General features: G+C 43.7%; 1 protein-coding gene across 2 annotated transcripts in view; it reads right to left on the reverse strand.

Annotated features, from left to right (window-relative positions):
- Window positions 1–16529, reverse strand: part of EIF2D (eukaryotic translation initiation factor 2D) — a 155853-nt gene that overhangs the window by 94405 nt on the left and 44919 nt on the right. For both annotated transcript variants that reach the window (XM_069238587.1, XM_069238588.1), the window contains exon 7: window positions 142–259. In XM_069238587.1, the coding sequence (XP_069094688.1) occupies window positions 142–259 (118 nt within the window). The remainder of the gene's footprint in view (window positions 1–141; window positions 260–16529) is intronic.

Below are 16529 nucleotides of genomic sequence, written 5' to 3' on the forward strand. Positions count from 1 at the left end.
ATTCAAAGGGTCATTTTTCTTTTCTGAAGTGCTTGTGACTTTAGCAGATATTTAAAACTTGACAAATTAATAGGAAATCCGTCCGGCTGGTAAAAAACAAAGCCCGCCCTACCACCACCACCACCCACCACCACCACCTACCAGCAGGCAAAGAGGTGATTTCGTAGAAAGGTGCTGGTGAGCAGTGGCAGATCATCCTTTTTCACTTTGCATTTCAGAGCGTGGAAAAAGCATTGGTGAAGCAATTCATCCATTTTCTCTGTGTGAGTGAAACATCAAGGAAAAAAAACACACTTTTATTTCAGCTGTTGAAATCATGATGAGTCATTTACCGACTTCGTAGATTTTTGTTTTTTAGGTTTTTTATGCTGTGTTTTAATAATTGAATATTTGTGAAAAGAAGAACTGTATTTTTCATAAAAGGTATTCATACACTTAAGACACAAATCAGTCTCCTGTAGGAAGCAAACGTCTGCTTGTAAATGTTACTTACCTGTCACAAGTTCTCCATCATTGGTATCTTTCCCAGATTCACAAGCTCAACAATTATTTACCATTGCCTCAACTAACTCTGACTAAATCGTCAGTGTGATTACACACTAGCTTAAAAGTATACATTTAGTCTATCAATAGCACTACTTGGTCCTTCTGGTCAATATCGTGGACAGACTTAAACTTTGCTACAGATATTTATACCACAAGTGTACTACCAACACACATCATTTTGGAGAGGAGGTAAACTGTAATGTGCATCCATGAACGATATTAATGCTGCAGAACTGCAGACACCAGTAAGTAACTTCTACTCTGCAGTGGTCTTTTCAGAGATGAAGCCTTTTGAATTAGACTAGTAATCAATACACAAAAACATGGTAGTAGGGTGTGAGGGTCTTCTTACTAAAAAGGCTCTCAGCAAAATTGCACAAGTGTTGCAAACACCTCATTCAAAACTCACTCACAAATGTCCCAGGGAGGCCACACAACCAACCCAAAACTCATCAACCTCCACCAATAAGCACAATGACCTCTTCCTCCACTCACCACAAGCACTTTAAGGAGCTAGTAGAGGTATGAAGTACTCCAAAACGTTGATACAATACAAACAGCTACTTCAATGGCTCTCTTTAAAATATATGACTGGTCATTTTTTGTAGTTCACTTAGCAGAATACCTTTCTAATGGTAAATGTAAGGATTTCCTGGAATTTGTATAAGGGAAGCTGTTTTCTAACCAAATTATTAGTGCATCGGCAGATGTGGAATTCCTGGCCAGTGGGTACAGACATGATCTCTCCTTGAAGCACTCAGTGTGACCCTACCTTACTAGCTCAATGCTGAAACAAAGAATCTGAGTTTTCCCTTTTTTGGGGGCATCACTTGTTAGACTGCATGCAGACAATAAAACACTAGTTAAAATCAAAACCAAGAACATTAAGAGTACAGTTGGCATGCACAATGCAGCCACAGTCATTACTTTCACTCACCCTAATTCGAGAATACATCCTAAAGCAGGTTATGCAATATCAGCTGAGATGCAAATTCCAACTGCTATCCTCACACAGAAGAGGAAGGCAGCAGCCATTGGTTACAGCAGGAAAGCCTCAACCTGCACCCTCATGCAAATCCCAAACAATAAATTAAAAGCACAACCACTTCCACTTCTGGAGCATTTCCGCTCCTTTCTCTGGTACAGTGGAAAAGTGACAGTGGCAAAAAATAACAGAAGCGACCTCTTTTGAAGTAACATATAGAGTGGAGCTTAAAACATTAACTCCAAATGTGCAAGCTATACAATCAAATAGCCTTATATTGGAAAAAGAAATAAGAAAAGCGAGGTGGCATCTATCTACTCGAAATACTAGTGAGAGAAAAGCCGGAAATGGAGAAGAGAGTAACTTTAGGTGTAGCAACACGTAGGTGACAGTGTTAACACTTCAGCATATCATTATCCAGCTCTAACTAAGTAATTAGCTTGCACTATGGATGTTTGTGATGCGTACTTTTATGTGCCAAGTGCACAGAAAGTTCCTGAGGTCAGTAACTCAGAATTCGGACCTCCAGTTCAGAAACTGACCAATTCAGTCTCGAAACCTCATTGAGAATTAACAAAGCACATGGCTTATTGTCTACCCATACCTAGATAATTGGTGTCTGAAAACCAATTCACAACAGAAGATTTTTTAGGAATTACAAGGTGCAATTTTTATAATGAGAGAATGGGTTGTTCCCATAAACAATGAAAAATCCACAGCCGTTCCAGTACAGTCCCTAGGAACACCTCTATTGAAAATGCAGGAAAATGGGTCACCTTTGGAGTGACAGCAACCAACAGCGCACCAGATCTTAGCTCTCCAAGATCAATGGACTCCTGAAACTCCCAATACCAGACTTCATATATGACTTTTAAAGGAGTGACTAGAGAAGCTATGTAGAAACCACTATGGGAAATGGTGACAGAACTTGACACCATTAGATACAACACTGGATTCTTTACCATGGTGGACTGTGAAAAATGACAGGCAAAGACACCTGTCGTGGATCCAGTATGTCAACAATTTATTCTCCTCAACGATTGATAAAACACGTTGCTGATTAGACAGATCACACCATTATACCTTGCAAAGCAAAAGCAAGAAACAAATATGCCAATCCTAAAACACTGGCGTTCCAACAGATATTGACCACTGAAAAAGTATGATTAAGTCTTGACTGGCAATCTCCCCAACCGACAAGACACAGGAGAACAGCAATGATGAGAAGCCCAGGGCACCGGTTAAGCATTATCAGTGTTGTCCACAGCAGCTACTGTGAAGTGTCTCCTTTTACATACTTGTGAATGTAGCCATACAGATGAGCTAAAACTATTTCTAGCACAATTATGAATAAGTACACGAGGGAGTTCTTTGAGCACTAATACTATTACTCATCTTCCAACACCTAGTTTTAAGGAGGAATGAAAAACAACTATGCTGAATGATTTATGTGTATGCCTTCAATTGGGCTTCTTTTGAGTAAGCATTAGGTGCGGCGTGATGCAGGAATTTGAGATAAAACTCCTTCTGTGTTGCCAGTGTCACCTGTTCGCATGGACATAATGACAGAACTTGATCAAAGGTGACGATTCCAACATAAGCTACAAGCACAAACATTGTCACAAATGCTTTTGGACTGGGATGGGGAGGACATTTCAGAGAGTCGCAGATAGACTTGTAATGGTCCTGAAGGACATTCTACTGAAGGACAAAACTGTGGACCTTACACTGATGCAAGAAAGTAAAAAAATGGATTCAGATGGGCAACACAGCCAAAAAAGTTTTAACATGTGGGAAGACATTAATGGTTCCAAAGAACAGCGTACACAGACATCTCCCTGACATCTGGATCCTCCCCAGATGGATTTATTCACTACCAAAGAACACACAAATTGCTAAAGCTTTGTGTACAGATCAGCTAGTCGATGATAGTTTGCTATACTTTCCCAAGTGTTCTACAACAGATCAAATGTGATAAACTGAAAGAATGCAAAAACAGAACAATCTTGATTTCTTGTGTCAGGAGAACCATACAGGATACTGTCATGAAGCCTGTTTCTACTGACCTGGGTATATAGCAAAATATTGCAACACAGCTTAAGATCACTAAACATGGTTCTTGACTCATGAACCTGTGATATTTTACCAGGTAGCCAATTGTCTCCAAGTTGAAGAGGCTCTAGCTGTGAGGTATCAAGAGGTCTGCTTATTCACTAAAGTGCCAAGGAGAAACAGTAATACCTTATTTAATATACACAGCAAAATCCATCTAAAAGACTTCCTCCATGACAGAAGACCTACCTGATATCACAGTCTATCAGAAAAGCCCTTTAAAGACCCCCTTTTTTCCTGAATTCAGTGACTAACAACATTCTTGAAGGTTTTTGAGAGGTATACTCGCCAAAGTAATAGTGCCCTGTACATGGGCACCATCATAGGCCTAAATGCTGCACCGCCCGTGAGATGTTTTATTCTGAACAAGGAGGCTTGGGTGAAAGTTGTCACAGCACCATCTTAATTATCAGCAAGAAGGCTTGGGTGAAAGCAGTTACATGGATCCCCGGTTAAGATGTAGCACAAATACAGTTGGCTGATTTATTATGAGCATGGGGTGGGGTGACAGTTGTCACACATGCAACAGGGACCCACAATGCAGGGCTGCTGACGTGGGGTGATTTACTATAAGCCTAGGTGTCGGATAAAAGCAGTAACTGGCTTTACTGGGTCCAACACTGAGAGGAGAGTGAGAAGGATATTCGGTCACTCTGTATCCGTGCACAGGAGGCCATGGTGTTTCAAGATGGATTCTGCTACATGTGTGGGCTCCATGGGGGTGTCCCAACAATGGACTCCTTTGCTTTGAAGCACACACAAACATGCAAAATGCTATCACTCAACAAGATTGTCGTTCTAACTCTCAAATGATTCTCCTGTGACTGATCTAAACTTCTTACATGGTCAAAGATGGAAAGGGATGACCCACTGCGTATATATATATATATATATTATTATATATGTTCGATGGCATGTGTAGCTGCAGATACACATGCTTTGCACATCCCGCCATCTAGTGTTGGGCTCGGAGTGTTACAAGTTGTTTTTCTTCGAAGAAGTCTTTTCGAGTCACGAGATCGAGGGACTCCTCCCCTTTCGGCTCCATTGCGCATGGGCGTCGACTCCATCTTAGATTATTTTCTTTCCGCCATAGGGTTCGGACGTGTTCCTTTTCGCTCCGCGTTTCGGTTCGGAAAGATAGTTAGAATCTCGGAAAATTCGACGGTATTGTTTGCGTTCGGTATCGGGTTAGTTACAACAGATCGACACCGAATTTTGAAGAGCCCCGGTGGCCCTTCGGGGTTTTCGATCCCCTGTCGGGCCTGGTCGGCCCGACCACGTGTCTCTTCAAGGCTAATGGAACGGACCCCATTCCGCTTCTGCCCCAAATGTCACAACAAGTATCCTTATACAGATCAGCATCTGGTCTGTAAATTGTGTTTGTCTCCAGAACACAAAGAAGATACTTGTGAAGCCTGTCGAGCGTTTCGGTCGAGGAAGACATTAAGAGACCGAAGAGCAAGAAGACTACAGATGGCGTCGGCGCCGACAGGACAAAAACACTTGGAGGAGGAAGAAGAAACCTTCTCCATCGAGGATTCGGACTCGGACGAGGTCGATCCCGAACAGACGCCGAAAACCGTGAGTAAGACGTCGACACACAAAACTCACGGAAAGACCACTAAAGCCCAGGGGACGCCACCGCCAGCAGGCCATGGCTTAACCCGAAAAATAGGTGACCGATCATCGGCACCGAAAAAGGGCACGCATGTGTCGAAGACATCCAACTCCGGTCGAGATACCGGCACAGAGCAGACTCGAACCCGAGACAGCGGGTCAGAGCAAGTTCGGCACCGAGAGGGCAGTACCGAAACGAGTCGGCACCGAGAGACCGGAACGCCGAATTTTTTTTAAAAAGTGTCGTCGGAACCGAAAAAGACTGCAGAAAAAGTTTCCATTCCGAAACATCCGGCCTCGAAACCGAAAACAGGTTCCTACACAGAGGAACAGGGACTGTCCTCACAAATGCAAGGACATAAGTTCGGACAAGAACTAGAGTCAATGGAGCCATACTACACTCAGAGAAGGCTCCACATCCAAAAGGACACAGGGAAGATAAGTACTCTTCCCCCAATTAGGATGAAAAGAAGACTTGCCTTTCAAGGAAAAGACAAGCAGCCACAGGCAAAGGTGACAAGACAAGTAACACCGCCACCATCTCCACCACGCTCAATGCACACATCACCGGTAGCCACTCCACCACTGATGCAGTCCCCAACTCATACTGGAATGAGTCAGGATGATCCTGACGCATGGGATCTTTATGATGTGCCAGTATCAGATAACAGCCCAGACTGTTATCCAGCGAGACCGTCGCCACCTGAGGACAGTACAGCCTACACACAGGTGGTGTCAAGAGCAGCGGCGTTTCATAATGTCACCCTGCATGCAGAGCCTATTGAGGATGACTTTTTATTTAACACTCTATCCTCCACACATAGCCAATACCAAAGTCTCCCTATGCTACCTGGAATGCTAAAACACTCCAAACAGGTGTTTCAGGAGCCTGTGAAGGGCAGGGCCATAACTCCAAGGGTGGAGAAGAAATACAAGCCACCGCCAACAGACCCTGTATACATCACTCAGCAATTAACACCAGACTCTGTGGTAGTAGGGGCAGCTCACAAGAGAGCGAACTCACACACCTCGGGAGACGCACCACCTCCAGACAAGGAGAGTCGCAAGTTCGACGCTGCAGGGAAAAGGGTTGCAGCACAAGCGGCCAACCAATGGCGCATTGCCAACTCACAGGCATTGCTGGCGAGATATGATAGGGCTCATTAGGACGAAATGCAACATTTCATTGAACACTTACCCAAAGAGTTCCAAAAAAGGGCACAACAGGTGGTGGAGGAAGGACAGAGTATCTCGAACAATCAGATACGCTCGGCAATGGATGCAGCAGATACAGCTGCTAGAACAGTAAATACAGCAGTGACCATAAGGAGACATGCATGGCTGCGTACATCAGGATTCAAGCCGGAAATACAACAAGCCGTGCTGAATATGCCATTTAACGGACAGCAGTTGTTTGGGCCGGAGGTGGACACTGCTATCGAAAAACTTAAAAAGGACACTGATACGGCCAAAGCCATGGGCGCACTCTACTTCCCACAGAGCAGAGGCACGTTTCGTAAAACACAGTTTCGAGGGGGGTTTCGGGGACAAAGCACAGAACCCTCAACCTCACAAACAAGGCACACTTATCAGAGCCAATATCAGCGGGGAAGTTTTCGGGGACAATATAGAGGAAGCCAATTCCAAAAGAGTAGAGGGAAGTTCCAAAGTCCCAAAACTCCTCAAAACAAGCAGTGACTTTGACGTTACAAATCCCCAACACATAACACCTGTGGGGGGGAGACTAACCAAGTTCTACAAACATTGGGAGGAAATAACAACAGACACTTGGGTCCTAGCAATTATCCAGCATGGTTATTACATAGAATTTCTCAAATTCCCTCCAAATGTCCCACCAAAAACACACAATATGTCAAAACAACACATAGATCTTCTAGAACTAGAAATCCAAGCGTTGTTACAAAAAGATGCAATAGAACTGATACCAATTCATCAGAGAGGAACAGGAGTTTACTCGCTGTACTTTCTCATACCCAAAAAGGACAAAACTCTAATACCTATATTAGATCTCAGAACAATAAATACCTACATCAAATCAGATCACTTTCACATGGTGACATTACAGGACGTAATCCCATTGCTCAAACAACAAGACTACATGACAACACTAGACCTAAAGGATGCATACTTCCATATACCGATACATCCTTCACACAGAAAGTACTTAAGGTTTGTATTCCAAGGGGTACATTACCAATTCAAAGTGTTGCCATTCGGGATAACAACTGCGCCAAGAGTTTTTACAAAATGCCTGGCAGTAGTGGCTGCACATATCAGGAGGCAGCAAATACATGTGTTCCCGTACCTAGACGATTGGTTAATCAAAACCAACACGCAAGAACGGTGTTCACAACACACAAAATATGTCATAGAAACCCTCCACAAACTAGGTTTCTCACTCAACTACACAAAATCACACCTTCAGCCGTGTCAAACACAGCAATACTTAGGAGCGACAATCAACGCAACAAAAGGGATTGCCACTCCAAGTCCACAAAGGGTACAGGCATTTCACAATGTAATACAGAACATGTATCCAAAACAGAAGATACAAGTCAAGATGGTGATGAAACAACTAGGCATGATGTCCTCATGCATAGCCATTGTCCCAAACGCAAGGTTGCACATGCGGCCCTTACAACAGTGCCTAGCATCACAATGGTCACAGGCACAGGGTCAACTTCTAGATCTAGTGTTGATAAACCGCCAAACATACACCTCGCTTCAATGGTGGAACAATATAAATTTAAACCAAGGGCGGCCTTTCCAAGACCCAGTGCCTCAATACGTAATAACGACAGATGCCTCGATGATAGGGTGGGGAGCACACCTCAATCAACACAGCATCCAAGGACAATGGGACACTCAGCAGAGACAGTTTCACATAAATCACTTAGAATTACTGGCAGTATTTCTAGCGTTGAAGGCATTTCAACCCATAATAAGACACAAACACATTCTTGTCAAAACAGACAACATGACAACGATGTATTATCTGAACAAACAGGAAGGAACACACTCAACACAGTTGTGTCTCCTGGCACAGAGAATATGGCATTGGGCGATTCACAACCACATTCGTCTAATAGCACAGTTTATTCCAGGGATTCAGAATCAGTTAGCAGACAATCTCTCTCTGGATCACCAACAAATCCACGAATGGGAGATTCACCCCCAAATACTACACACTTACTTCCAAAGATGGGGAACACCACAAATAGATCTATTTGCAACGAAAGAAAACGCAAAATGCCAAAACTTCGCATCCAGGTACCCACAAGATCAATCTCAGGGCAATGCGTTATGGATGAGCTGGTCAGGGATATTTGCATACGCTTTTCCCCCTCTCCCACTCCTTCCGTATCTAGTAAACAAATTGAGTCAAAACAAACTCATACTAATAGCACCAACCTGGGCAAGACAACCTTGGTACACAACACTACTAGACCTCTTAGTAGTGCCTCATATCAAGCTTCCAAACAGACCAGATCTGTTAACTCAACACAAACAACAGATCAGGCATCAAAATCCAGCATCACTGAATCTAGCAATTTGGCTCCTGAAGTCTTAGAATTCGGACATCTAGACCTTACACAGGAATGTATGGAGGTCATAAAACAAGCAAGGAAACCAACACAAGACATTGCTATGCAAATAAGTGGAAAAGATTTTTTTATTATTGCCATAATCATCAAATTCAACCATTACACGCATCTGCTAAAGACATCGTAAGCTACTTACTGCATTTACAAAAGTCAAAGCTAGCTTTTTCATCCATTAAAATACATCTTACCGCAATTTCAGCTTATCTGCAAATTACGCACTCAACCTCATTATTTAGGATCCCAGTCATAAAAGAATTTATGGATGGCCTAAAAAGAATTATTCCACCAAGAACGCCACCAGTTCCTTCGTGGAACCTTAACATTGTCTTAACACGACTCATGGGCCCACCTTTTGAACCCATGCACTCATGTGAGATACAATATTTAACATGGAAAGTAGCGTTTCTCATTGCCATCACATCTCTAAGACGAGTAAGTGAAATACAGGCATTTACCATACAAGAACCCTTTATTCAGCTACACAAGCATAAAGTAGTTTTACGAACTAACCCAAAATTCTTACCAAAAGTATATCACCGTTTCACTTAAATCAAACAGTAGAACTACCAGTGTTTTTTCCAGAACCAGATTCTGTAGCTGAAAGAGCACTACATACATTAGACATCAAAAGAGCTTTAATGTACTACATTGATAGAACAAAACAAATAAGAAAAACAAAACAACTGTTCATTGCTTTTCAAAAACCTCATACAGGGAATCCAATATCCAAACAAGGCATTGCCAGATGGATAGTTAAATGTATTCAAACCTGTTATCTCAAAGCAAAAAGAGAACTGCCTATAACACCAAAGGCACATTCAACTAGGAAGAAAGGTGCTACTATGGCCTTTCTAGGGAACATTCCAATGACTGAAATATGTAAGGCAGCCACATGGTCTACGCCTCATACATTCACCAAACATTACTGCGTGGATGTGTTAACAACACAACAAGCCACAGTAGGACAAGTAGTACTAAGAACTTTATTTCAAACAACTTCAACTCCTACAGGCTGAGCCACCGCTTTTGGGAGATAACTGCTTACTAGTCTATGCAAAGCATGTGTATCTGCAGCTACACATGCCATTGAACGGAAAATGTCACTTACCCAGTGTACATCTGTTCGGGGCATGAGACGCTGAAGATTCACATGCGCCCACCCGCCTCCCCGGGAGCCTGTAGCCGTTTCGAAGTTGATCTTGAACATTTGTAAATTTTTAAATATATCACTTTAAACACCATTATGTACATACATATTTACTCCATTGCATGGGCACTATTACTATAATACACAACTCCTACCTCACCCTCTGCGGGAAAAACAATCTAAGATGGAGTCGACGCCCATGCGCAATGGAGCCGAAAGGGGAGGAGTCCCTCGATCTCGTGACTCGAAAAGACTTCTTCGAAGAAAAACAACTTGTAGCACTCCGAGCCCAAAACTAGATGGCGGGATGTGCAAAGCATGTGAATCTGCAGCGTCTCATGCCACGAACAGATGTACACTGGGTAAGTGACATTTTCCATATATATATATATATATATATATATATATATATATATATATATATATATATATATATATATATAACATTGTAATGGTGTCTCAACTGACAAGTGTATGAAAAATGCTAAGCCAAAGCCCTTTTAGCATAACTAGAATATGACTATTAGTTTTTTAGATCACATGAAATGGGAAAACAGTTAAATCATTCTTTAGGTCAGACCAAAATAGTAAATGCTGTCAACTCGCACTTATAACACAAGCTTGCAATCAAAGCAAAAGCAACAGGTATGGCTTTGAAATGCTTCCCTTGTTTTATTTTTTTCTGCAAACATAAGCAATAAGCAAAAAAATGAATGAAGTGCACTTTAAGCTGCTTTGCACATGTGATCAGGAAGATTGCTGTCATCTGCAGCACAAAGCAGTCAATAGACAAAGTGGGTGGACCCACTGCCACATGTTGTATGCTTTGGTGGCAGAAGCAAAATTTGAATTGGAATTTAACAGACCAATGGATGAAGAGGGCTGGTCGAAAACCCCTGCATGTATGTGTTTTTATTATTATTATTTTTTTACATGAGGCTCGCAATACAGCTACAGTGGCAGAAAAAGGTGGGAGGGATAGTGGTTCTATTTAAAAGACTATCAGACCTCTGGAAACAAATATAGCTCTCCACTCCCCTAGCGCTGGTTTCCTCAAATACTGGAAGTCAAGTTGTTTTGAGGTTTATGTCAAAGCTAACATTCCTTGAGCATCAGTCAGACTAACAATAGCGGTTAGTTATTTATTTAATCTTCCTCTTTAGGGCCAAAAACGTATTACTTATTAAAAAGCCTGGTCTGCAAAAAATCCCAGTCACTTATTTGAATTTAGTGTTTACTCCTGGTATTGTAATTGCGAAGTTCTGCTGATCCGATGTTATAACAGATCGAAAAGAGAAGTAAAAGTTACCAAATTTTATCAACAACCGGCAATATAAAAGTCTTCCACTCTTGCAATCCTACATTAGAACAGATTTCCTTTCTAATATAGGATCACAGTAGAGGAAAAAAGCTTTAATACCAGTTGCTGATGAAGGGCATCTTTATGAGTTGCAATTATAGCCCATTATAGTATAATTTGAAACCCTCTGTAAAGTTCTGTTAGAGACTCTATTAAACTGCAGATTCCTCACCTTTTGAATATTCCCCTAGGTGTCAGACTGTGGATCCACACGAACGCTATTGAACTCAGGAAATGACGTGCAGAACCTATATTATGTCACCTACGTTTGATAAAGCACAAACAGCTCACTCCAACAGGACTATCCCAGTACTTTAGCCTAATACAGAGAAAAGGGTACAAATGGCTAAAAGAGCCACGCTTTAGCAACTTTTGAAGATAATAAAGCTGTGAAAAGAAAGGATATGAAAGGGAAACTTATTCCAGTGGTAAGATGAGTTGCAAGGTAAGAAGAACAGCCTGCTAAGGCGTCACTCCTGCTCACGGACGTCAGTTGCTTTCACAGCTGTCCGCACCCCAGATGCAGAGCCCCAAAAGCAATTTTGTTGTGAACAGTGTGCAGATTCCTAAATTTTAGATCTTATTAGGGGATAGAGTCAAATTCACAGAATTTGTAAGATGGGAGGGTCAGTGAGGAATCTGCGCTTAGGTAGAGTTTCTAGCTGAAAGAGCATTACTGAAGGTAAGCAAATTATTTTTCTGATAGAGACTTCTAACCACAGACTTCTCACCTTTTGACGAGATACCACAGCAGTACCTATTTAGAGGTGGATCTTTGAATTAATTTAAAGCATAAAGTCATATAAGACCAAGCAAGCAAAATGCCCCTCTCAGTGAACCTGGGTTTTGAGACAGTAGTGCTCTGTGAACGCATGCTGACTTACAAATGCATAGAACAGGAATTCCGTGTGCCAAGGCAGTGGTATCAACTTTTGCCCTGGCGGAAAAAGCTTACAGTCCTCCTGGAGGCTTCTTGGCTAAAGCGTACCAGAGCTTAATACAGAGCATGATCCAGAGGGAGATGCTTCGCTTCTGTATAGCCCTGTCTTTTGTTCACTCCAGCGAACCCCACAAAGAGCTGATTGTCCACCCGGTCTTTAGTTCTGTCTAGAGCAAAGCCTTGTTGGGTGAGGGACAAAACAAACATCAGATAACTTTGCCTAGAATAAGTTCTATCTGCTGCATGACGCACCAAGCCACAAATTTGTCTCAACAACAGACATATACAGCTTTTGTTGAGATACACCCTGCTTCCAAGATGACATCAACCACCTCCAGAAAAAAGTCAACGGTGTTCAGACATCACTGCTGGATCTCCATGCATGAAGGATGAGACTGGGAAGACCTGAGTGTAGAACCGTGACACACTGCTGCGACAGCAGATCCTCAAGAAGGGGCAGCTTGTTCAAAGGACAGATGCCCATGCCCAGGAGCTCTCTATGCCATATTCTCAGTGCCCAATCAGGGGTACTAGGACAACTTAGGCTGGCCGGTCCTGATCTTAAGAACTCGAGGCAGAAAAGGTATCTGTGGTAAGGCATGCAGGAGTACCGAGGACCATGGTAGGAGGAACACTTCTTCGAGAGAGAAAGACGCCTTAGAAAATCCAATGTGCAGAACTGCTGACATTAGGCTTCTCAACTGTGGCAAATCTAGCCAGTGTTCTCCCCATTTGTGGAAGAGACATTACATCACTTCTGGGTGCAACTGCTATTCGAGATCCGCTTGGTGTCAACTGCAGAGTTCATGCACTCTGGGACTCGAAGGATCCTGCCACATAGTTCGCCATCAGAAAAATGCCTTGATAGTTTAGCTATTTCCAAAGACACCGGGCCTCCCACTTAACCCAGTTTGTTGCGATACCTTGGTGGTGGTGTCTGTAAGCACCTGTACCGGGCTGCCCTTGATGGATGGAAGGAAAGCTTTAAATGCTAAGTGGATGGCCCTCACTTCCACACTGTTGATGTGGAGCCAGGACTCCACCAAAGAACAGATACTGCTGATCTCCTCCTCTCCCAGGTGGCCACCCCATTCTAGCAGTGACCAATGTCAACTCTGGGTGGGGTGGGAAGAGGGGTCTACCAGTGATCCAATTGCGGTCCAACAATCAGCACTGCAGATCTCCCCTTGATGTTAAGCCCACTTAGAAAGTATATGCCACCTAGTGCGCTTGACCAGCAGGATATAGGTGGCCAGCAATCCCAGCAGCCACAGAGTCAATCTCACTGAAATCTGGGATAGAGGCTGAAAAAGTGGGATAAGACCCTGAATGTCCGGGCCTCTCTTTTCAGGTGGGAAAGGCATGAAACTGAACCATGCTCAGAAAGGCTCTGAGGAAGGAGAGCATCTGAGGAGTCAGGTGTGACTTTGGCAACGTTGATAGTGAACCCCAAAGAAGACAGGAGGTTCGCCATAGTCTTGATGTGGTTGACAACTGTCTGGGGTTGAATCTGCCTTTAACAGCCAGTCATAGAGGTACATTAAGACTGGAAACCCAAACCCCTGAAGGTGTGCTGCTACCATTACCACTTTCCTGAACACCCAAGGAGCGGTGGCGAGTCCAAAGGGGAGCACTGCAATCTGAAAATGCTCCTGTCCCACCAAGAATGGCAGGCAGTGCAGATGGGCCGGCAGGTTGCGAATATGGAAGTAGATGTCCTGCATATCATCCAATGCCACCATCAAGTCTCCAGAGTCATGGGCAGACAAGCCCTGGTGCAAGGTCAGCATTCTGAGTTTGTCCTTCTGGAGAAAGGTGTTGACAGGGCGTAAGTCTAAAACAGATAGAAGGCCTCTGTCCTTTTCTGTGACAAGAAAGTAGCAGGAATAACAACCACAACCCACTTCTGCTGAAGGTCCCTTTGACAAAAGGGCTTGGACTTCCTGCTGTAAGATGGACAGATGGTCCTCCATCAGTCGGTCCAGGGTCAGTAGAAGGTGCAGCACAGTGGCTATAAAGGGTAAGTTGTATTCCTTCTCAACAAGCTGCAGGACCCAACTATCTGGTGTTATGTCCTGCAAACCAAACAAGAGTCATTTGATCCTGCCTCCAACCAGGTGGCTGTGCTCCACTAAGGGTATGTTAAAGGGGCTTGACAAGTGGGGCTATGGGGGATGGACGGAGGAGTAGGCTGACTGGCTCATTGACTCCGATCACGGAGTCAGTGGTGCAACAGCATCGACTATGAAATTGCTGGGCACCGTGCTGAGGCTGAAGTGGCTGCCAGTGTGGGGTGACTCTGCCAAAACCACAAAAAAAATGGTAAGGCTGATGTAGCTGGCGAGGCAGGGCAGAGAGGCCCAGGGAGCATGCAGTGGCCTTGCTATCTTTGTACCGCTTAAGAGCAGAATCTGTCTTGTCCTCAAAAAGCAAGTCCTGTCAAAGGGCATACCATTAGGGACGGCTGGACATCACCTAAAAAAAATAAACAGTTGACAACTGCCAAGCATAGCGATGAATGGCAACATTGCTAACAATTGCTCACCTGATAGAATCGGTTGCGTCTAGATCACAATGAAGTGAGAATTTGACAGCATCACGAGCATAATGTTTAGCTAGGGTCAGCAAAGTCTGAAGGTCTTCTGAAGGTCTTCTGGGACACCTGGGAAGACCTGAACCATCGAATCCCACCAAATCCCAATGAGCATGGGAATAGAGGCCCAGCAGGTAACTGGCATTAGCAGACCTTAGTGCAAAATTGGTTGTAAAAAATATCTTCTTCCCCAAAGGTCTCCACTCCTTTGGACATCCCGTTCAGCCAATGTCATCACCTGTGCCACAATATTTGTCAGAATCTGTGCCAAATAAGCAGTGCAATGTATGAGATATTACCTGTGGAAGTATTATGCCAAGTAGAGTGCAGCCTCGGCCGAAATCGTGGCACCACCGACTGAGTATAATGGGTACTTCATCCTCTGGAAGCGATGTAGTCGACATCAGTGCTAATGCTCAAGGAGCTGAATGCGGAGTGGTTACAGGAGAAGGGGGAGGCCAAGTTTGAGTGTCATATGGTCGAACTGCCACCAAGAGGAAATCCATATGCAATATCCCAGATGGAGGCCTCTCTGCTTCTTGGGGCCTACAGCACACCTAAAGGACTCAGAAGGGATCCCAGAAGTTGGACCATGGCTTCACAGAACTCTTGGATCTGCCTCTGTGACCCCATAACTTGGGTTGTACAGAGACAATTTGTGGGATTTGCTCCGAAGCTGACCGACATCTGGAGTGAAAGTTAGAAGAATGGTGATGCCCTTGCAACCTTTTGGGAATACAAAGGATAATGGAAGAGGGTGGGTACCTCTTGAAATGTTTATATTTTTTTCCTTTGACTTGCCTGATGATTTGGAGCACAATGACGAAGGACCTCTGGATCAACTCCAGAGACTTCTGAACCATGAACGGGACCATAAACAGGACGGAGACCAATTTTGAAGAGAGTTATTTTGATGCATGGTGAGTTTTGCCTTGCCGCCCTGTATGTCCTTTGGTTTCATTGACACGTAGTCACAGCAGGCTTTAGGGCTGTGATGAACCTAGGCACCACAGGCAAACCCGATGAGGATCTGACACAGACATTTGTTTGAGACAGTCCTTAAAGCTTTTAAAACCTGTTGCCTTAGGAAGGGCATTTTCCTTGCAAACTATAAGATTTCTGAACTAAAAGAGGTATCGAAGAGACAAGAGGTAGCTCCAGATCCGTGTCTGGTGGCGTGGAAAGAAAGGAACTGCATGTGGGGGTGGCATCTATAAAGGCTCTGCAAGTCATTTCTGGAGGGAAGTGATGAAAGTTACCAGATCCAGTCTGATGCCTGGGGAATATTCAAAAGGTGAGAAATAGGAAGTTAAAAGTCTTTCAGAAGGCAGCATGGGTATCTCGGGGTGCTCCTGCTGTCAAACAGATTGTCTGCATTGTCTCTAGAACATGGGTGAACATCAGTATGGGTACCAGGTCGCCGGACTAAGAATATAGAAAGGCACAATGAGGAACAAAACATTAACTGTAGAAGAAAGCGGCCTGTGCTGGATCTGCACATCCAAAGCAAAGGAGGTCTCAAATGTCAGGTTTCCCTACTTTGAATGCACCACAGTCAAGGAAGAGCAATCAATATCAAGTCCTTTGATTATTTAGTCTT

This window comes from Pleurodeles waltl, chromosome 6 (genome assembly GCF_031143425.1).
Source record: "Pleurodeles waltl isolate 20211129_DDA chromosome 6, aPleWal1.hap1.20221129, whole genome shotgun sequence".
In the NCBI taxonomy this organism is placed as follows: Eukaryota; Metazoa; Chordata; class Amphibia; order Caudata; family Salamandridae; genus Pleurodeles; species Pleurodeles waltl.